The 18,554-nt window shown below is 44.2% G+C and overlaps 1 protein-coding gene across 16 annotated transcripts in view; it reads right to left on the reverse strand.

The window, feature by feature from the left end:
* LOC126100222 (collagen alpha-2(IV) chain-like) overlaps positions 1-17,777 on the reverse strand; it is a 173,041-nt gene extending 155,264 nt beyond the window's left edge. For 10 of the 16 annotated variants that reach the window (XM_049910784.1, XM_049910786.1, XM_049910791.1 and 7 more), the window contains exon 1: positions 17,563-17,777. In XM_049910784.1, coding sequence (XP_049766741.1) covers positions 17,563-17,595 — 33 coding nt within the window. In that variant the 5' untranslated portion in view covers positions 17,596-17,777. The remainder of the gene's footprint in view (positions 1-17,562) is intronic. The other 6 variants (XM_049910792.1, XM_049910797.1, XM_049910793.1 and 3 more) reach the window with 1 other exon arrangement.
* Between the last annotated feature and the right edge of the window lie 777 nt (positions 17,778-18,554).

Genomic DNA, 18,554 nt, shown 5'->3' on the forward strand with positions numbered 1-18,554 from the left:
AAACAGCGTTGTGGTAGAGTGGGTTCTTGCGGAACCATTTCGCCTGTGAAATAAATGTTGTCGTCACACACGGCTCATCCTGGAAAAAGAGGTACATATTCTACATATCCAACAAAACAGACGTAAAGCCGATTCCGTTACTCCGCCATAAGACAAAGTTCCTGGTACTGACAGACAGACATTGTGTTGAAATAACGATACGCCGACAGAAACTACTTGTGGCCGCAAAAATATAATACCGAATATGTGTGAGATACGGGCACTAAAATAGTGTGAAAACAAAGATAGGGCGAGAAAGTAATGAAAGAGGGCAGGAGGAGGGAGAGGGGATGTGGGGAGTGGAGGGAAGAAGAGAGAATGATGTTGACTCTTTAGAGGTAAACCAATTTGTTACAGATACTGTGGCGTTTAGCGAGAAGTATGTCACTAAAACTTTGAAATATAACGAAGAATCATCTGCTTTTCTTTTCAGGAGAGGGTTATTGTTGGTCGACAATAACGAGGAGGTGGTTTGTAGAATATTGGTGATTTCATAGGACGTACCGCTCGAGAATCTCAGTAATATTTATTAGTTCCAAAAAGAAATAATAGGAAACAATCTTTTAGACAGCCATGGATAATATATTTGTTTTTGAATTTTTACAAGACGTAAGTGGATGATTTTAAAAACTTGACGACTGAGAAAACCTTGCAAAATGTTGTGAACATTATGTATTGATTAAATAAGCGCGGGATTAGCCGAGCGGTCTTAGGCGCCGCAGTCATGGACTGTGCGGCTGATCCCTGCGGAGGTTCGAGTCCTCCCTCGAGCATGGGTGTATGTGTTTGTCCTTAGGATAATTTAGATTAAGTAGTGTGTAAGCTTAGGGACTGATGACCTTAGCAGTTAAGTCCCATAAGATTTCACACACATTTGAACATTTGAATTTGGATTAAATAAACCTTTGTAGAATCAAATTACGAACAAGGATGTACAATACGAGCAGTGGTGAAGCTGACTTCTTAATATGCATTTATAAAGGTTCTGCACTACTGGGAATCTTGAACTGAAAAACCACTGATAGATTGCATTCGTCGCAATGGGAGAATCAGTACTGAGCTCATAAAATTTTTTCAAGGGCTGTCGTAGAGGTTCTTTGATGAACTGAAACAGCACTAGGTGTAACAGTTTCGTTCACTGTACAGTCCACTTCACTTGCGGGCAGCGTTAGACAAAGCGCCCAATTGAAGATTCAGATACTGTCGCTCCTCGGTTGTCCCAGGCACATGTTTTCCAGCATGCCGGAGGTGCGACTGGCGACCGATCTCCTGCTGAATATCAATACGCAGCTGCTGCTCGGCTGGCACTTGGCGTTGCGCTGCGAACCACGATTCCGCGACGAGCTTAACTTCCGCTCTTCGTTCGCTCTTGCAAGTGCTATTTTTGCAGTTTTCGACCTATACACCGTTTTGGCAAAGCGGAAAATCAAGATTGGAATGCAAGACTCCGTCGACAACTAGGTAATTAGAGATGAAGCGTATGTCCAGACTAGACCCGGATTTGACTGACAATCGGCCGTGATCTTTTCAGAGATAGTACCCCAGCGTTCATACACACTGCTTTTTGGCAGCACGAGAAGCACAAATCTATATGGACGTAAGAAGTTTGAAATCTGCTTCTTCAAAATGCGAGTGCACCGTTTTAAGTACTGTGTCACCGCATTAGTGATGCCGATCGATACGGCGTAATTGGCGTTACGATATAACGTATTTCATCTAGTTCGTACAAAAATTACCCTGTATTTGTTCAGACGAGTCAGTGACACACAAAAAACCGGTTGCAGATTACAAAGTGATTTTACAGTGTGTAATGAATTACCAGACAGTTAACTTTCTGTGATTCGTTTGTCGAATTTAATTCTAAATGTGCAGTCCGACTACACACAGAACGAAGGAGATCAGAAGCCGCTCAGAAATTAAGTATACAACATTATAAACTAATCTTTTTTTGCTGTATGGCGCTGAATGCTGTCCAGTAACACAGGAAAAAGAGTATGTCTTGCAGTGAGGTGGAAACACAAAGGTTATCCTGAAAAAAGAGATTTAGATTTACCACACCCAGCTAGACAAACGTAAGGCTGGTTCCCTTACTCCACCACAAGAAAAAAATTCCGCTAGTCACAGACAGACATTGTCTTGAAATAATGATATGCCGACAGGAAATGTTTCTTGTCGCAAAAATATAATATGCTTAAATCGCAAATCGAGTATATATGAGATGCGGGCACTAAAATAGCGTGAAAACAAACATAGGGCGAGAGAGTGATGGAGGAGGCCAGGAGGATAGGGAGGGAGGGAAGGAGGGAGAGAGCGAGAGAGAGAGAGAGAGAGAGAGAGAGAGAGAGAGAGAGAGAATGATATTGAGTCTTTGGAGTTAAAGAGATGCTGTGGGGTTTAGCGACGAAGTATGTCGCTAAAACTTTGAAATATATTGAAGAATCATATTCTCTTCTCTTAAGGAGAGGACCATGACGGTTGTAACCCAAAAAATAATTTTGCAGGTTACATGGAACGGCAACAATCATGGTTCGCCGTGTCAGCTCACATTTTTATTTACCCTCACAGATACACAGGGTGGGCAAAGTATAATTTACCAGAAAAGTGTTTTCGGCATTTGACGGTAATGCCATCTTAACAGTACAGACATCATTGGAAATCATTCGAACTCAGCCCGAATACTAGAAATCCATGCCTGATAGGAAGTGGAGCCAAATCAAAACACTGTTCGGCTGTTAAAGTGGGAATTAAACGGTCATCGTTTCAAAACACTATCACTTCTATTCCTAACTATTATCTGCACTTGTAGTTTGTCAATATTGGGATTTGGTGCGCAATTTCCGGGTAGTTGGATTCTGGCCGCCCTGTACTGCACTAAATGGAAAGGAAACAGTACCTTTACTGATGGACAGAAGTCCAGAAAGGGCACATAGTCGCTGTTATGAATGCTATCATATTATTTCGTTATTTCTTAATTTGATATGTTCCTACTAGTTTCGAGCATGTTTTTCTCAGTGTAAGGCGATTTTATTGCATAAATAAAAAAGAAAATTTACTGATACAATCTAAAATTATGTATTTTATAACCTACAAAGTAAAAACGATTTGATCAAGATTGTATTAGCTATAATTTTTAAATTAGGAAATAGTTTTAAATTTTTTCAGTATCTTTTATTTTCTTGTGTCTTAAATAAAACCGCCTGACAATGAGCAAAGCCGGCCGGGGTGGCCGAGCGGTTGTAGGCGCTACAGTCTGGAACCGCGCGGCCGCTGCAGTCGCAGGTTCGAATCCTGCCTCGGGCATGGATGTGTGTGATGTCCTTAGGTTAGTTAGGTTTAAGTAGTTCTAAGTTCTAGGGGACTGATGGCCTCAGAAGGTAAGTCCCATAGTGCTCAGAGCCATTTGAACCATTTGGACAATAAGCAAAACAAGCTCGAAATGAAGAAATACTTATACAGCTGAAAAAAACAAGTAATTTAAACCTGGTTTTATACAGGGTGCTCATAAACAGCGTAAAAAGAATGTCCGGTTGTTGTAGGGTAGGTTATGCTGAGAAATACTTGTTGAGAATAAATTCTATATATTATGTCGTTTCCGATTCAATTAGCGTTGAAGTTGACCGATGTCAAGTGTCAAGTTCGATGTCAAGTGGCCCACCAGATACAATTAGCGTCAGTTGTTCTCGTAGTGGAGTTGCTAGCGTACTAGACTGCTCAGCCTTTGTTTCTGGTTCGGTCCTCTTATTATATTTTAGGAAACCAAACGAAGAACACTTTTAGCGATATAGTCTTTGGCGGGCTGCTGGAATTTTGGCACGCAACAGTCCGACTGGCTATCTTAAAGGCTAATTAGATCGGAAACGGTACAACGTATGAATTCTATTCTTAGCAACTATTTCACCGCACAACCTATACTGCAGCAGACTGTTTCTGATCATCCTGTATACAATCAACGGCTGACGAAGTTCAGTTTAGAATAATATCTTAAACTGTTAGTAGTGTCTTCTCGTCGACCTACGGTTCAGTATAGAGTAAGCGCGTAATCCTGTACTAATGGTTTCATCAGCCATATATTATTAATCGGCCGACAGCAAATCTGACGCTGTGGTTGATCACAGAAACGCCGGCCGAAGTGGCCGAGCGGTTCTAGGCGCTGCAGCCTGGAACCGCGTGACCGCTGCGGTCGCAGGTTCGAATCCTGCCTCGGACATGGATGTGTGTGATGTCCTTAGGTTAGTTAGGTTTAAGTAGTTCTAAGTTCGAGGGGACTGATGACCTCAGAAGTTAAGTCCCATAGTGCTCAGAGCCATTTGAACCATCACAGAAACTGGGGCTCCAGAAAGCCGAAACGCTTCACTGTGCCGCACCCCTACATTTCTACCCTGCTACCGTCGGTGCGTGTATGTAAATGGTGTCTCCGGTGTGTCTAGCCGAGCGTCCCATAGGCGCGCACTGCTCTCCAGACGAGGCGAGTCTGAAGGCCGGGCCGGCCGCAAGGCGCGCCGTGGGCGGCGGTGAAAGTGGCTGCAGCCCGGCTCCGCTCGGCCGGCTGCTCCATGCTCAGCACGCTCTTGCGTCACTGGCGCATCTCCGCGGCCGCGGTGCGGTGTGTGTACCCCCGTCACCGTTCGCCCCCAGCCCCAGCCGTCCGTCTGCTCCTGACGTGCCGCTGCGCGCCTTCACCTGCTCTTTACGCCTGCACTGGTTGCAGCGTGCTGAGGTGCCAACGACTGCCGCGGGCAAACTCCACTCCGCAGGCACTTGTGGCAATGCACTGTAGTATGGGCCACGACCCCATCGGTAGACCAGCGTTTACCTTTGCTAACTGCGCATAGGGAAGAACTGCGTTCAAAATGGTTCAAATGGCTCTGAGCACTATGGGACTTAACATCTGTGGTCATCAGTCCCCTAGAACTTAGAACTACTTAAACCTAACTAACCTAAGGACATCACACACATCCATGCCCGAGGCAGGATTCGAACCTGCGACCGTAGCAGTCCCGCGGTTCCGGACTGAGCGCCTAGAAGCGCTAGACCACCGCGGCCGGCAGAACTGCGTTCGATTCTCACGGGAGATAAGGAAAGGATAGGTACTTTATTTCAGATTCTACAATAAACTGTTAGACCACCAATCACTTTAATTTTTGCACACACTCCTTGGCCGTTAAACCATACAGCGACGGACTCACACTCATTTAGTTTACGATGATTCCTGGTCCTCACTGCAAATGGCGTATTAGAGGTGAAATACGACCGACCTATGTCCCGGTGTAAAGCTCGTTCACTTGCGATTAGCAATGATATCTCTGCTACTGAAAGTCTCCAGTCCTGCAACGGCGTTCACGGTATCTCCAGGATACCGCACAGTAGCAGCAGCTACCCAACCATTACCATGTTTAGTTGTATCTTTCTCCCCCAATGTAAAATTCAGAACATGTGCCCAAAACACAGACGGCCCTCGCTGAAAAACTTGCGCAGGGGGATCTGTCCGAAATCGACCCTGCACAAGTTGGAAATTTATGCTAAGCTCCAATGGGACCAAACTGATGAGGTCATCGGTCCCTAGGCTTACACACTACTTAACCTAACCTAAAGTAACTTACGCTGAGGACAATAAACACACCCATGCCAGAGGGAGGACGCGAACCTCCTATGGGGCAAGCCGCGCGAACCGTGACAAGGCGCCTGAGACCGCGCCGGATACCCCGCGCGACCCCCGCAAGTTGTTCAAGCTGTATGATAGGCTAACTAAAACTAAACTCTGTGATTAGTCACCGAGGACTGTGGAAGCATTGTACTGTGAATCACGGATCGCTTTACTACTGAAATTTCTAGAGAGTACATTCGGACAAGGGTTGGGCAACCGATTACTTGCTGCCGTACATGTCTCTCGCGAAATGACGACAACCAGAAAACCCGAAAAATTTGGGCTATACGGTGGTTTATCGACAAATGGGGGACCAGATACTGGTGCCGGAAGTACCACCGGGCAAACACCGTGTAGATGTAGATGGAACCGGTTCCAGTTTCCTTTGAATGTAATTATAATTACCATGTCTGACCAACATTTGCCCTACTAACGCAGTAAGAGACTGAAGCCTATAGACACGGTGACAGCGTCGGGCGCAGTTTAAGATGACGTTGAATATCCGTTTATTTTACTACTGTCAGTGACCAAAGCATTTCTCCACCGTTCCGAAGCGATGAAAATCATTGAGTGCCTGGTAGAGGGTATAAGAGGGGGAGCTCAGTATCCTCCACTCACATCGTCACGGTTCGCATCTGAGAGTGACCAGGTGTTATCGTGCCAGATAGCAACCCTGGATATTAATCTGCTTAGTATTCGTGGTCACTTGTGACGCGTGTGTTCCACCCTCTTTGAGGAGCAGCGTTCTATCGCCATTACTACAGTACCATATTTACAAGATATTCCCACTATCGTAGTTCTGTCATATTCTGACTTCTGTCACTCATCTCATGTTTAAATTTGTTGTGGTTTCCCTAAATAGATTATGGCAGCTGCCGAGAGCGTTGCTTCGAAAAGGACGCTTTCCTAGATTTCGCTTCATCTTTAATGACCTTGTAGGTGCCTTGATCTTGAGTGATAGACTGCCTGCATTTACGGAAACCGTAGCAAAACTAGGGACGGTTACAGTTGAGCCTCACATCGGAATTGGATGCCGTTCAGTTCAACACAATGGGAAAGTAACCATCCGAGCATTCCAGTAGAGTGACAAACAGAAATTATGAAAAATCAGTCCCGATAGTCCTACGTAGATTTCACATCCTCTCAAATAGAAGACCTTTGTAATCAGTGCACTAATTTTTCGGCAAGGAGGTATTACATGCTGTGTCTGCTAATTTCTTACAATATTCCCTCGAAGCGTCAGCTTTTGCATAAATTTCGTTGGTCTTTTCAAGGCAGGAAATGTATCATATCGGGAAAAAAATTAATAAAAAGTGACCTCGTAAATTTTTAACCTGGTCAGGTGATCGAGAACGTAGATGGGTGGAGTGGGATAGAGGAGCGAAGGGGAAACTGATCTTCACACACCGAAACAGACTGTCAGATCTCGTTGTTACTGAAGGCATTTCCCGGTTTTTCCCGCGTGTGGTGTGAATTCTTTCGAATAGATAGTTCTGGTTATAATAAAATGAACGATGGTTGGAGTTTTAAATCACGTCATTGTTTTGATCATCAATCGTTCAGATAGAGACAGAAAACCAGATCAGGATTCACGGAATCAAATATTCAGCCAAGTGGCTGAACGAAATGATACAAAGAACAGAGTGGCCGAATGGGGATTTCAAACTCTCTCCTCCAGAACATGAAATTTATTTTCCTTCTACTGGTAAACATATTAATTTGGCAAAACTTGGCTCATACTAAAAGAGAGTTTCTGCAAAAACCTTTCCAGCCCGAGCGACACGTTCCGAGTTCTTTACGGAGTGGTCGGAACGGGATCAAGGTCTACCGGTGCGCCTCCTCGTAAACCGACCAAGGAGGACCCACTCTGCAGCGCGTCCGGCGTCTTCAGCTGACCAAGTAGTTTTCTGGAGGTGAGGCTGATAACAAAGCTCGTAGCTCTATTCCTATCCTGCCCTGTTGTTCTAGAGTTCATGACTTGCAAACTGTGACTTTATCAGATAAATGACGCACAAGGCTTTAAATAAAATTTTCTATGAATTAACCAGACAGTACTTCGTCCATGATTTGACTGAAAATTTTTCCTTTTAGTATTAATGACTTCCTGCTCTGTAACAACAATATCCTTTTTTTCTAGCTGGTAGGACATTAGCCAAAGCAGATTTCATTGATATTGTATAAATGGCCGACGAGGCACGAATCAAGGGAATGCGCCATAACCAACCGTTTCTTGCATGATATGCACATTCTACAGACTGCTTCGTAAACTAATTCAATCCCTTGGCAGAAATACTTATCTTCGCGGCAGAAGGGCTTGATTCAGGTAGATCGCGGAGCTTTCTAATTTACAGAATACTTACTTTCACGCGTAATCCATCTCACTACCGTTACGACGTTGCAGCAGAACTCTCGCCATGTAGCGCTACATAAAGCTCAATTTTGTTTCCCATATTCTCGAAAAGTAAAGTAAAATTTTCAGCAGACATGCTATTTTGTTACATTAATCCAGTTAGAGTATTATTTACTACAATTACATGCTTTAGGAAATCAGAAATATAAATGAAAGTTGCGGCATTCTTCGTGTAATAGCCTTGGTATTAACATTTAAAGGATGTTATTGCTGCTGGAAGTTCGGGAAACAGGTGAAAAAGGGAGTATTGCTCTAAGGGCTATACAAGGAAAAAAGTGGAAAATGGGAAAAGTTCTTTATCAAAGAAAAGACATTTACGATGTTTTGTGTATAGAAACAAGATGTGACCAGACACTAGTTAGAATATTTCGGTTATCAATCAGGATTGTTTGTTGAGTGTTTTGATAACGGGAACCCTTGACATCCATAGGCTCGTTATAAAGTAATTCGTTTGGTATGTTACACAAATTACCGCGTAATTGTGTTAGTGATTTCATATGTATGGTATATTTGCTCTGTAGTGCAAATGCGTATAACGTAGAATGTGTGCCGTAATGTTTTAAAGGAAACGATTCTATTGACCCAAAATACTGGCTAATTACAACACTTTTAAATACCCAGTCGCACATTCGCACCCAGGCTGGAACTCCAGTTGCTAAAAGAAACTAATAGTATGTACAGAAACATGTGGCGAGAATTAACAAAACAAAAAGGAACAACAGTGTTACCATAAAGTACAGTATAATACATAATATATAGAACTGTTTCTGTATATGGACTGTTTTAAATGTCGAGCAAAATATTTACAAGAGATTGCATGGTGAAGCATCATGGAGTGAATTTGTTCCTCTAATTCCAGTATATGGCCACAAAAATTGTCGTCAGAATAACGATTGTGGTGCATAAGCCACTAAGCCTCATACTGTCTTTCAGTTTCATCAGATAAGGATAATATAAAGTACCGTTTGTCTTAATCAGATCTGAAGAAGATATATTATGGACCGCAGTCAATAGCCTGACGACAGTTTTTGTGACCAAGGACTAGGATTAAAGAAACAAATTCTGCACTTCATGGTTCATTGCTTTCATTTGCGACATTGTCGCACCTTGTAAAAGAATCACGGATTCTTATGCGCAGAAGAGTTACAGCTTATAGAGTATCAGCGCTGACGTAAAACTAATACTACTGTGAATGAAAACCGTGTACAGCAGTGCACAGTGCACAAATAAAGTTTGAGTGCAGATAAGCAAGATCATTTCACAGTATTATCAACAGCGAGTGCCAAGAATGAATAGATAAGTTTAACTTCTCATCGTAGGGGTTTCGGTGTTCGCAGTCAAGTAGAATTTTTTGTAACACATAATTTTTGCCGTTGACTGTAGAAAATTATTTACTTCACTATTGCCATTTCGGCATTTGGTCCATTATCAAGTGATACTGCAAAAATTATGCTCCAGCGCATATCAGATTTTTAAAATCTTCCGATGTGTCTGCGTTGCTTTGACAATGACATGTATACATGTTGCAGGAAAATCTGACGTGTGCTGAAGCAAAATCTTTTGCAGTACCGCTTCATAGTCGTCCAAAGGGCGAAATGGCAATAGTGAAGTGAAACAGATAATTTTCTACAGTCGACAGCGAATATGATGTCTTTTACAGATTGGGTGCATGTCCTTTGTTACGAGGACCTGCACCACTGTGCAGCTATTCACAGAGCAGTACAGTCACACAGGCACGCAGATAACCTAGGATGAAATCCGAACGTTGTGTCGAGTGACGAATCACGGTACACAATGTGGTGATCCGATGGCAGAGTGCGGGTATGGCGAATGACCGGTGAACGACATCTGCCAGCTTGTGTAGTGCCAACAGGAAAATTCGGAAGCGGTGGTGTTACTGTGTGGTCTTGATTTTCGTGGAGGAGGCTTGCACACCTTGTTGTTTCGCGTGTCACTATCACAGCACAGGCCTACATTGATGTTTTAAGTACCTTCTTGTTCCCCGCTGTTGAAGAGCAATTCAGGGATGGCGATTGCATCTTTCAACACGATCGAGCACCTGTTCATAATCCACGGCCTGTGGCGGAGTGGTTACACGACAGTAACATCCCTGTAATGGATTGGCCTGCACAGAGTCCTGACCTGAATCCTATAGAACACCTCTGGGATGTTTTGGAACGCCGACTTCGAGGCAGGCCTCACCGGCCGACATCGATACCTGACAAATCCTCCTTGCAGTACTCCGTGAAGAACGGGCTGCCATTCGCCAAGAAACCTTCCGGCACTTGATTGAACGTATGCCTGAGAGAGTGGAAGCTGTCACCAAGGCTAAGGGTGAGCCAACACCATACTGAATTCCAGCATTACCGATGGAAGGCGCCACGAACTTGAAACTCATTTTCAGCCAGGTGTGCGGGTACTTTTGATCACACAAGTTATATCAGTTGCTAGTTTCTGTGGGAAATGCCAAATTACGATACGTGTCTTCAGCAGACAGGAGTTTTCTGATAGCTTACAAGTTGTCTCATAGAGAAAACAGAAGAGCAACGGTAAAGAATAAGCCGGCGAGTAACGGCGCAAACAGTCGCTGCAGAAGTATAAATATAGCCGTGATCCATCCTCTGGTAGGTTTATGTAAGTACTCGCACCGCAGCGGTTCCTCGTCTCTGTTCTTGCAGCAAAGGAAGCAAATGAAGCTCCCGAAACGGAGGAGGTGGGATTAGCCGTGTCGGTGGCTGTTTGCGGAGATGACGGCCAGGCTACTTAGGAGGCGCGTCCCCACCGCATCTCGGCGCGAATTGGCGCGCCGTCAGCGGATGGCGCGCGCCGCGTTAGCGAGACCTGGCCAAGGACGGCGGTCAGCTCGACATAGCAGCGGCATCACTCACTCTTCCGTCGCCAACAGCGTCTCTCCGTATCAAGGGTCTGGAACGCAGGCACTGCAAATGAGGTGTCTCCACCTTCGATGGAGGCTGGATCGTGATGAGTTGTTGCAAACTGTCCATCACTAAGTGGTCGGCGTGCCTGTTTACTTAGACAATGGCTGCCGTTTCTATTACGTCTCCAACCTTGCTTCCATCGTTCCGCAGCAGATGGCAGCAGAAGGAGGTGGTAGGTCGTGAGTGTCATACAATTAGGTGTTGTTAAACATAACGCCACCAGAATGTTAGTCGATCTGTGATTGCATCATAAAATTATTCTCGATTGAATATGTCGACTTACGACCCCAGTTCTCGTCATTTGTGGGAAGTTTTAATTTTCATCTTTAACACGAAGAAATTTGTTGCCCAGGATTGTAAAATGATGGGTAAAATCTGTAGTGATGCACCTATTAGTGAAAGAACGCGCAGAGAATGGTTTGAACGCTTCCAGAACTGTCGAAGACCGGCATGGTGGTGGAAGAGAGAAGGTTTCCAAAGCTACTGAAACCGATGAAAATTATCACCGGCCATTATCGAAAGCAGTACCCAAGTACTGAAATACAAACTGCCTCAATATAGCGATAGACATGAAAAGGTGAACTTGCAACATGGCAGTTATCGACCACATGTTGCAAAAACCGTCGGAACATACTTGGAAACGAAACTTCCTGACAGATTAAAACTGTGCGCCGAAACGAACCCGGGACCTTTGCCTTTCGCGGGCAAGTGCTCTACCAACTGAGCTACCCAAGCACGACACACGCGCCGTCCTCACAGCAGGAGAGCTTCTGTGAAGTTTGGAAAGTAGGAGACGAGGCACTGGCTGAAGTAAAGCTGTGAGGACGAGGCGTGAGTCGTGCTTGAGTAGCTCAGTTGGATGCCGGCACGGTAGCTCAGTGTGTTCGGTCAGAGGGTTAGCTGCACTCTGTAATAATAATAATAATAAAAAAAAACTGAGTCAACCGCTCAACACTGAACTTGAATGAGTGTCATGGGACATCCGCACCGAACAAATGCTACGAACAAAATGAGAACAATTTAAAAAAAAAAGTGGGTAAAGCACTTGCCCGCAAAAGGCAAAGGTCCCGAGTTCGAGTCTCGGTCCGGCACACAATTTTAATCTGCCAGGAAGTTTCATATCAGCGCACACTCCGCTGCAGAGTGAAAAATCTCATTCTGGATACTTGGAAACGATGAAATGGGAAGTTCTGTCCCACCTGCTGTATTCTCCTGACATTACTCTCTCTCTGACTACCACCTTTTTCGATCACTGGCACACGGCCTGGCTGCGCAGTGTCTCCGGTCATACGAACAAGTGCAAAATACGGTCGATTAGTGGATCTCCTCAAAAGAGATCCACTCATTTCGCCGCGATATTCTTGTGTCGCCTGAAAGATGAGAGAAAATAGTGGGCAGCGATAGACAGTATTTTGTATCGTAAATTTTTTGTAAGTTTTTCGCAATAATTTCTCTAACTCCGAGAAAAAACAGTGGAAGCAAAATTATGCACAAATTAATTCCGGGCTGCAACCTCGAATTTTCCTGTAATTACTATGTCTTGATTAAGATCTGTTCTGTCGCGCGATATTAGCCAAAAACCTGATGGGAAATACACGCGATGAGACTGATATCAAGTCTGCCGAATGGCGCAGATTTGAAGGGTTTGCCCCAGGCTGCGACCCACGCATTTAACTATTCGCCTATCATCCAGACCGCTGGTATGGTCTCAGTATACTTACAGGATGCAACAAAAAGTTACGATGAAGCTTTCAGGACACTTTACTCACACGCAGAGGAGTGATTGTGTTACATAGGCATATGTGCAGTAACTAATTATCTACGGGAGTTCTAAATATACGACGTCTTTCAAAGTCTTCGTGTCAAACGTCTGGGGGGGGGGGGGGGGGGGACAGATTATCTCATGGAGAACAAATTTTGTTATGGACAAACAGTTACCTGACGCAACACGGCGACGCTAGGCGTCCTGTTGTATTGGTTATGCCCTGGAATGCTGCGAGGCATAGGCACTCGACGGCGTCTGTGTGTGTGTGTGTGTGTGTGTGTGTCTTTGTGTGTGTTTTGCGTATAATCCAGTCAACCCTAAAATATCTTTCTCCGCTGAGAGACTCTTAGTCTTTCGGTTTTCTTGTTGGCAACCACTCCATCAGTTTACTGGGGTCGGTGGTACGCAGCACAACTGGTTAGTAGATCCCTAGTAATTTGGTGAAATCTCGTCGGACAAGGGCCGGAGAATACTAAAGTATGTCTAGTGTCGCCGGAAAATGTCAACGAACATTTTGTCTCTAACAAAAATTGGTCTCCATGACGTGATCTATCACTCCTATACGTTTGATGCGAAGAGTTTGAAACTCAATGTATGTACCATGTAAAATACACAGGGACACAATGTAGAAGCATAATATACGAAGCTCTTTCGTACATGTCATTTTCAAAACACCTTACATTAGACATTTTAATATGAAACCATCACAAACTGCTAAATAATTTTTATTGTTCTTCAAAAAGTGTCGAAATTAAAGTTATCGTCTGGCAGATGCAAAAATTTTTTATGTTGTATACGACACATTTACAACTTTAAAATCTATTGAATTACTATTTAATACTGTGTTACGTAATATATTTTAAAACTGTTGGTATGTGATATACGCCATAAAAAAATTAAAGTGTGCCTAGATGACGAGTCGAAACTTTTTAAAGAGTAATAAAAAATTAGCAACTCGTGGTCAATTAAAAACAAAATGTTTTTTGTAGCAGTCGTATAACACGACATAAGGATTTTATGGCTTTCCTTTAGGATTGATAAATGAATAAACCAACCGTTACATTGAATCCTGGATAAGATGGCTTATCCCTGGAGTAATATGTGTAGTTTCGCATCCTTCACAGCACACGCACGAAGACGAAGATTTCGATGTACAACATCATACAGATATCCCTACGAATATAGTTTAGTATGTTTAGGTTGAGAGAACTTGGAGCCCAGGGAGTTAGTCCACGTCTTCCTATCCCTCTGTTGCAGAACTGATATTTAGAAGCCGACGGAAATTACAATTTAGCCAGAGGTAAGAATGAAAGAAACAGTTTCATGTGGGAATACAGAGCGTTACGTTCCTGCGTTTTGCCAAGCCCGATATGTCATGTAGAGTTGTAGACTATGGATTTTCGATATAAACCACTTACAGACTCACAATTATATATTTTCTTCTTCTTCGAATGAGTTATGTGAAGTGACTGCCTGGAGGTACCTTTTGTTACACCCTGTATAGCTGTATATACTCTGTAGAGGAATGCCGGGTGAGCAGTCATGTAAAACGCCTGATGAAAACTGTGGTTCAAAAAGTGAGGATCATTATACATTTACGTCTGACTGTCTTCATAATGGTACGCTACGCAGATTTTGACAATTTACTCCATGCTTCTACTATATGCATGAACAGACTCCTTTCACGCCAAGCATTATGACATATTGTGCATTAGTACACTTTCATCCTGGATTTATCTAGTATTTTCCATCAAAAATAGGGAGGTAAAAGAAGGACTCGGTTGGATAGGGCGCATTCCGAGACATCAAGGAATTTGGGAAGTGTGGGTAGAAAAATTGTAGAGGCGATGAATACAATAAGCAGGTTCAGAAAGATGTAGGTTGTAGTACTTGAAGATGAAGAGGCCTACACAGGACAGAGCAGCATGGAGAGTTGCACCAGCAACCACAAAAAATTATAACAACTGTCATTAAGTTCCTGTTTACAAAATTATTTTTAACGAAGTCGTCCTTATATTTCCAGGCTGTCGCATTTTTTGTGCATATACGTAGTAGGGGTAAGGAGACAGATTCGTTGCACATATCACGTCAATTTTTCTGAATCCACGCGACTAAAAAGACTCTCTAGGGTCTGTGACAGTATTGCTTAGCTTTTTAAATCAAACTCCCGTACATTCCATCAGTATGAAAGCTTCTCATTAATTCTTAAGCCCAGGCCCCTCTTTTTTGAGAGAAATACAAAATGTTACGAAGTGAATACACAAATAGTTATTAACTTGTTGAAGATCTCTCCGAAAAGGAAGAACGAGTAAAGAGGAAAGAATGATGTGATGCGGGGAGGAGAAGCAGTGCTATCGCAGAATCTGCGTACTCATGCAGATTGCTCACGTGGAGCCGTACCGCACGCTACGCCCAATTAGTCGGCCTTATCAGGCGGTGTCCACCGAGGCTGCGGCGGCGCCTGGTACGGCTGCCTCCTTAAGGAAGGCGTCCTACGCGTCCGCAGAATGCCAGCACACAGCCATCTGCGTGGCCTTGGAGCTGGAGGGAATACCGAATATCTTAAAGCAAGGTCGAGATGGATCCCGTTCCGACCGGTTGGGAGCTTACTCCTTTCATGTAGCTTTGTATACGGAGAAGAGGGCACCGCAGCTCCATCCTTTTTTTTGCACAGTTCGCCAACACTTATGATGATGTCGGAAGGTTAATGAGTGAACTAGAGTTCGAATATGCAGTTTACTTCAACTTCTCATGGGTATTTTCGTCACTTTTTGGGCTTTGCTCTTAGAAAATCCTATGCCTGGCACATGATTTCACGAAGAATACAATTAACTGTATGGAAAGCGTCCACACACAGCAGATTGTATATAACAACCCATTGGCACGTACAACATAAGAAAACACACAATCCCTTGCAGATAAAGCAAGAAGAGAAACATCTTAAGGCACAAAAATTTATGTATAAATAAATTAATTTATTGTAATTACACTCAATTATTTAGCTTGCAATGAAACGTAAGAAACATTTAAATGTTCAGAATTATAGAGATACATTCCAAACTATCGAAGACTAGGAACGTCGAAGTATACTACATCAGCTGTCACTGAGGACTAAACTTTTTACGTCTTTCCTGTGAAAGCTTTAATTGAAATGTGCAGTATGCTCGGTGGCTATTATACCGTAAATGACTTTTTACGTAATCGATTGTTTTTGTAAAGATAAATTTTTACAACTGAGGGTCTTGAAAAGGTGTAGCAGCTTCTCGCATTTATCTGTGATGACAGTTGTCGAAATCTGACCCAGGCTTGACGCAACAATTCCATTACAATAGCACTCTACTACCGTCGTTTTATTTGCAAGTTGGGAGTGAAATTGCTTTATTTGCGAGATTACACACTGTCCCAGCTTGAACAACCAGTTGGAGTAGTATTAGTTAAACTCTTTTCATTAATCTTACTGATAACGAAAAGACGTTGGTATTAGATAAGATCAGCTTCTCGTCAGTATTGACAACCTCCTGCGTTACTAGACCCGTCCCAGGCTTTTCTTCGCAACCACTATGACTCCTCCTGTCTAATACTCCGTCCTATAAGTTGCCCCGTGTAGACTATTTGACGACTTCTATCGTTACTTTGCTAATAAACCAAATACCTTGAGGGAATTGTCCATGGTATGTCTTCTTCCTGTGAACTGGATCCATTTCCTGAGCAAATGGCTAGATGTGTTCTAAAGTACGATCGAATGCAGGTCTGCGCCAAGATTTTTTCGACGGAGACGTTCGTTACTGGATCCGACATTTTGTTCCCATTGTACGTTTGTCACTCCGGTAAATTTCGCTTATACAGTATTATTAACAGTAGCAAAAACATCCACTTTTTCCGTTTTCTGCCTAATATACATCACACTGTTAGCGCATATATCTCTAAATGAGGTATTTATAGCTTTTATTAAGAAACGGGTTCGCATTTCGCAAATATTGGTTGACTTCAGCTTCAGAGGTCACCTTAACCACTTCGGTTATCCAAGCACGCCTCCAGGACCGATCCAGACTTTCACACGTCACAGTCCACAACTCTTATGCTCGTACATTTCGCGATTCCCGTACAGGCACAGACAAATATTTTACTATCATTTTAACATGTCGAAACATGAACAGATCACTGATAGCTACGATGTCTCTGATTGTAAAGTGCATCTTCACAGTACAATAACCATCGGAACAGTGTCTGCTCCTTCAGACGTGCGTTGTAATGTGATGATACAGGCGCTCTATAAATTGATTGTAGCTATCAGTGGTGCAGCTTTTAACAGAATGTGTTGTACTTGTCTCTTAGGGATTGCTTTGAGATCGTTATTTAGCAATATATTCCCACTTTGGGAAAAAGGAAAAAAAGTTTCAATATTGGCATGACGATGACTTTCATACGAGAAATAAAGATTCTCGACCACTCTGTCATTTGTAAATACACACTTGGTATTTACTGTTCACAAATTGGTTTTGTTTATTTTTCGTTGGTATTCCCTATTTCACATGAGTTTAGGAGCAAACGTGGTTTGTGAGTTGTTTTCCAATGTAAACACAGTAGTAGTTGGCTTAAAACCCAGAGCAAGGGCCAATATGGGACTAGAACGCCCGACGACACGCCAGAGAAAGTTATCAATTTCTGCCGATGGCTATCACCAGTTCCGAATGGCCCAAAGGACGTGCAGCTCGCTCACTTGTCGAGCAGCCGCGTTTGTCGCCGCTACGAGCAAAGTACTCACCAGCCACAGTTTGGCGGCGCTGACCGGCTCCATGGTCGGTGGTCGCTTGGCGGTGCTCGCTGGCGGTGTGTCTTCACCTCCTAGTCATGCTGGAGCCCACGACGCGCCGGCGGAGAGTGCAGAGCGTGTGCTGGAGATGCCGGAGAGAGCTGTCGGCGTGGAGGCTGCGTGCGTGGGCGGCGTGTGTGCGCGTGCGAGTGCGAGAGGGGCGGGCGCCGCGGGGACCACTGGAGACGTGCGGCCGGCCGCGCGGCCTCTTTATAAAGTGCGCCCGCGCCGGCGCGCCCTCCCATTGGCGGAGCGGCGCATCTCCGCGCGGAGGATGTCTCCTCCCCCCGCCGCGCCGCCGCGGCTCCACCTCTGGCTCGCGCTCGGCCCTGCCGTCGCCCTCCGAGGCGCCCGCAGACGCCCCCGGGAGCACCGGAGCCGATTTCCGGTTCAAGGTCGCGACCGCCGCTACCGCAGGCTGCCTCGTTTTCTGGTAACTAGGGACGAGCTGCGAGGTGTCGGGCGCGGTCGTCGTCTCTGCTGCTCAGTTAGCTCCGAGACACCACCAGGTCAACAGGCTCGGTAGTTTGCTACGTTTCTACAGGCATGGCAGGCTGCTGCGTACAGGGCACGGCATTTTGTATCAACCAATTGCTGTCGTCAACCCTGGCGATGCTGTGTACATACACGACGCTGAACAGCAAGGAATCAAGCAGTTAGTGTACCGTACTTTGCAGGAGGAGCGAAACGTTCCTTCTTGAACTTAGACTTGCGTGGAGACGACACGACAATCGAATTTTTGTAACCTTTAAATATTTAAGCTACGTCAGACATCAGTCGCCCAAAGCAGTTCGATGCAACGCTCAAAATTTTTCAAGGTCTACCTTCAGTTATATTAGAACAAATAAGCCCTCGGTCACAAACATTAAGTCAAAACTGACCAGGTTTCGACGCTACTATGAGCGTCGTCTTCACAATTAAGCTAACTGTTCTAAAACATAATT

Source organism: Schistocerca cancellata, chromosome 9, assembly GCF_023864275.1.
Source record: "Schistocerca cancellata isolate TAMUIC-IGC-003103 chromosome 9, iqSchCanc2.1, whole genome shotgun sequence".
NCBI lineage: Eukaryota > Metazoa > Arthropoda > Insecta > Orthoptera > Acrididae > Schistocerca > Schistocerca cancellata.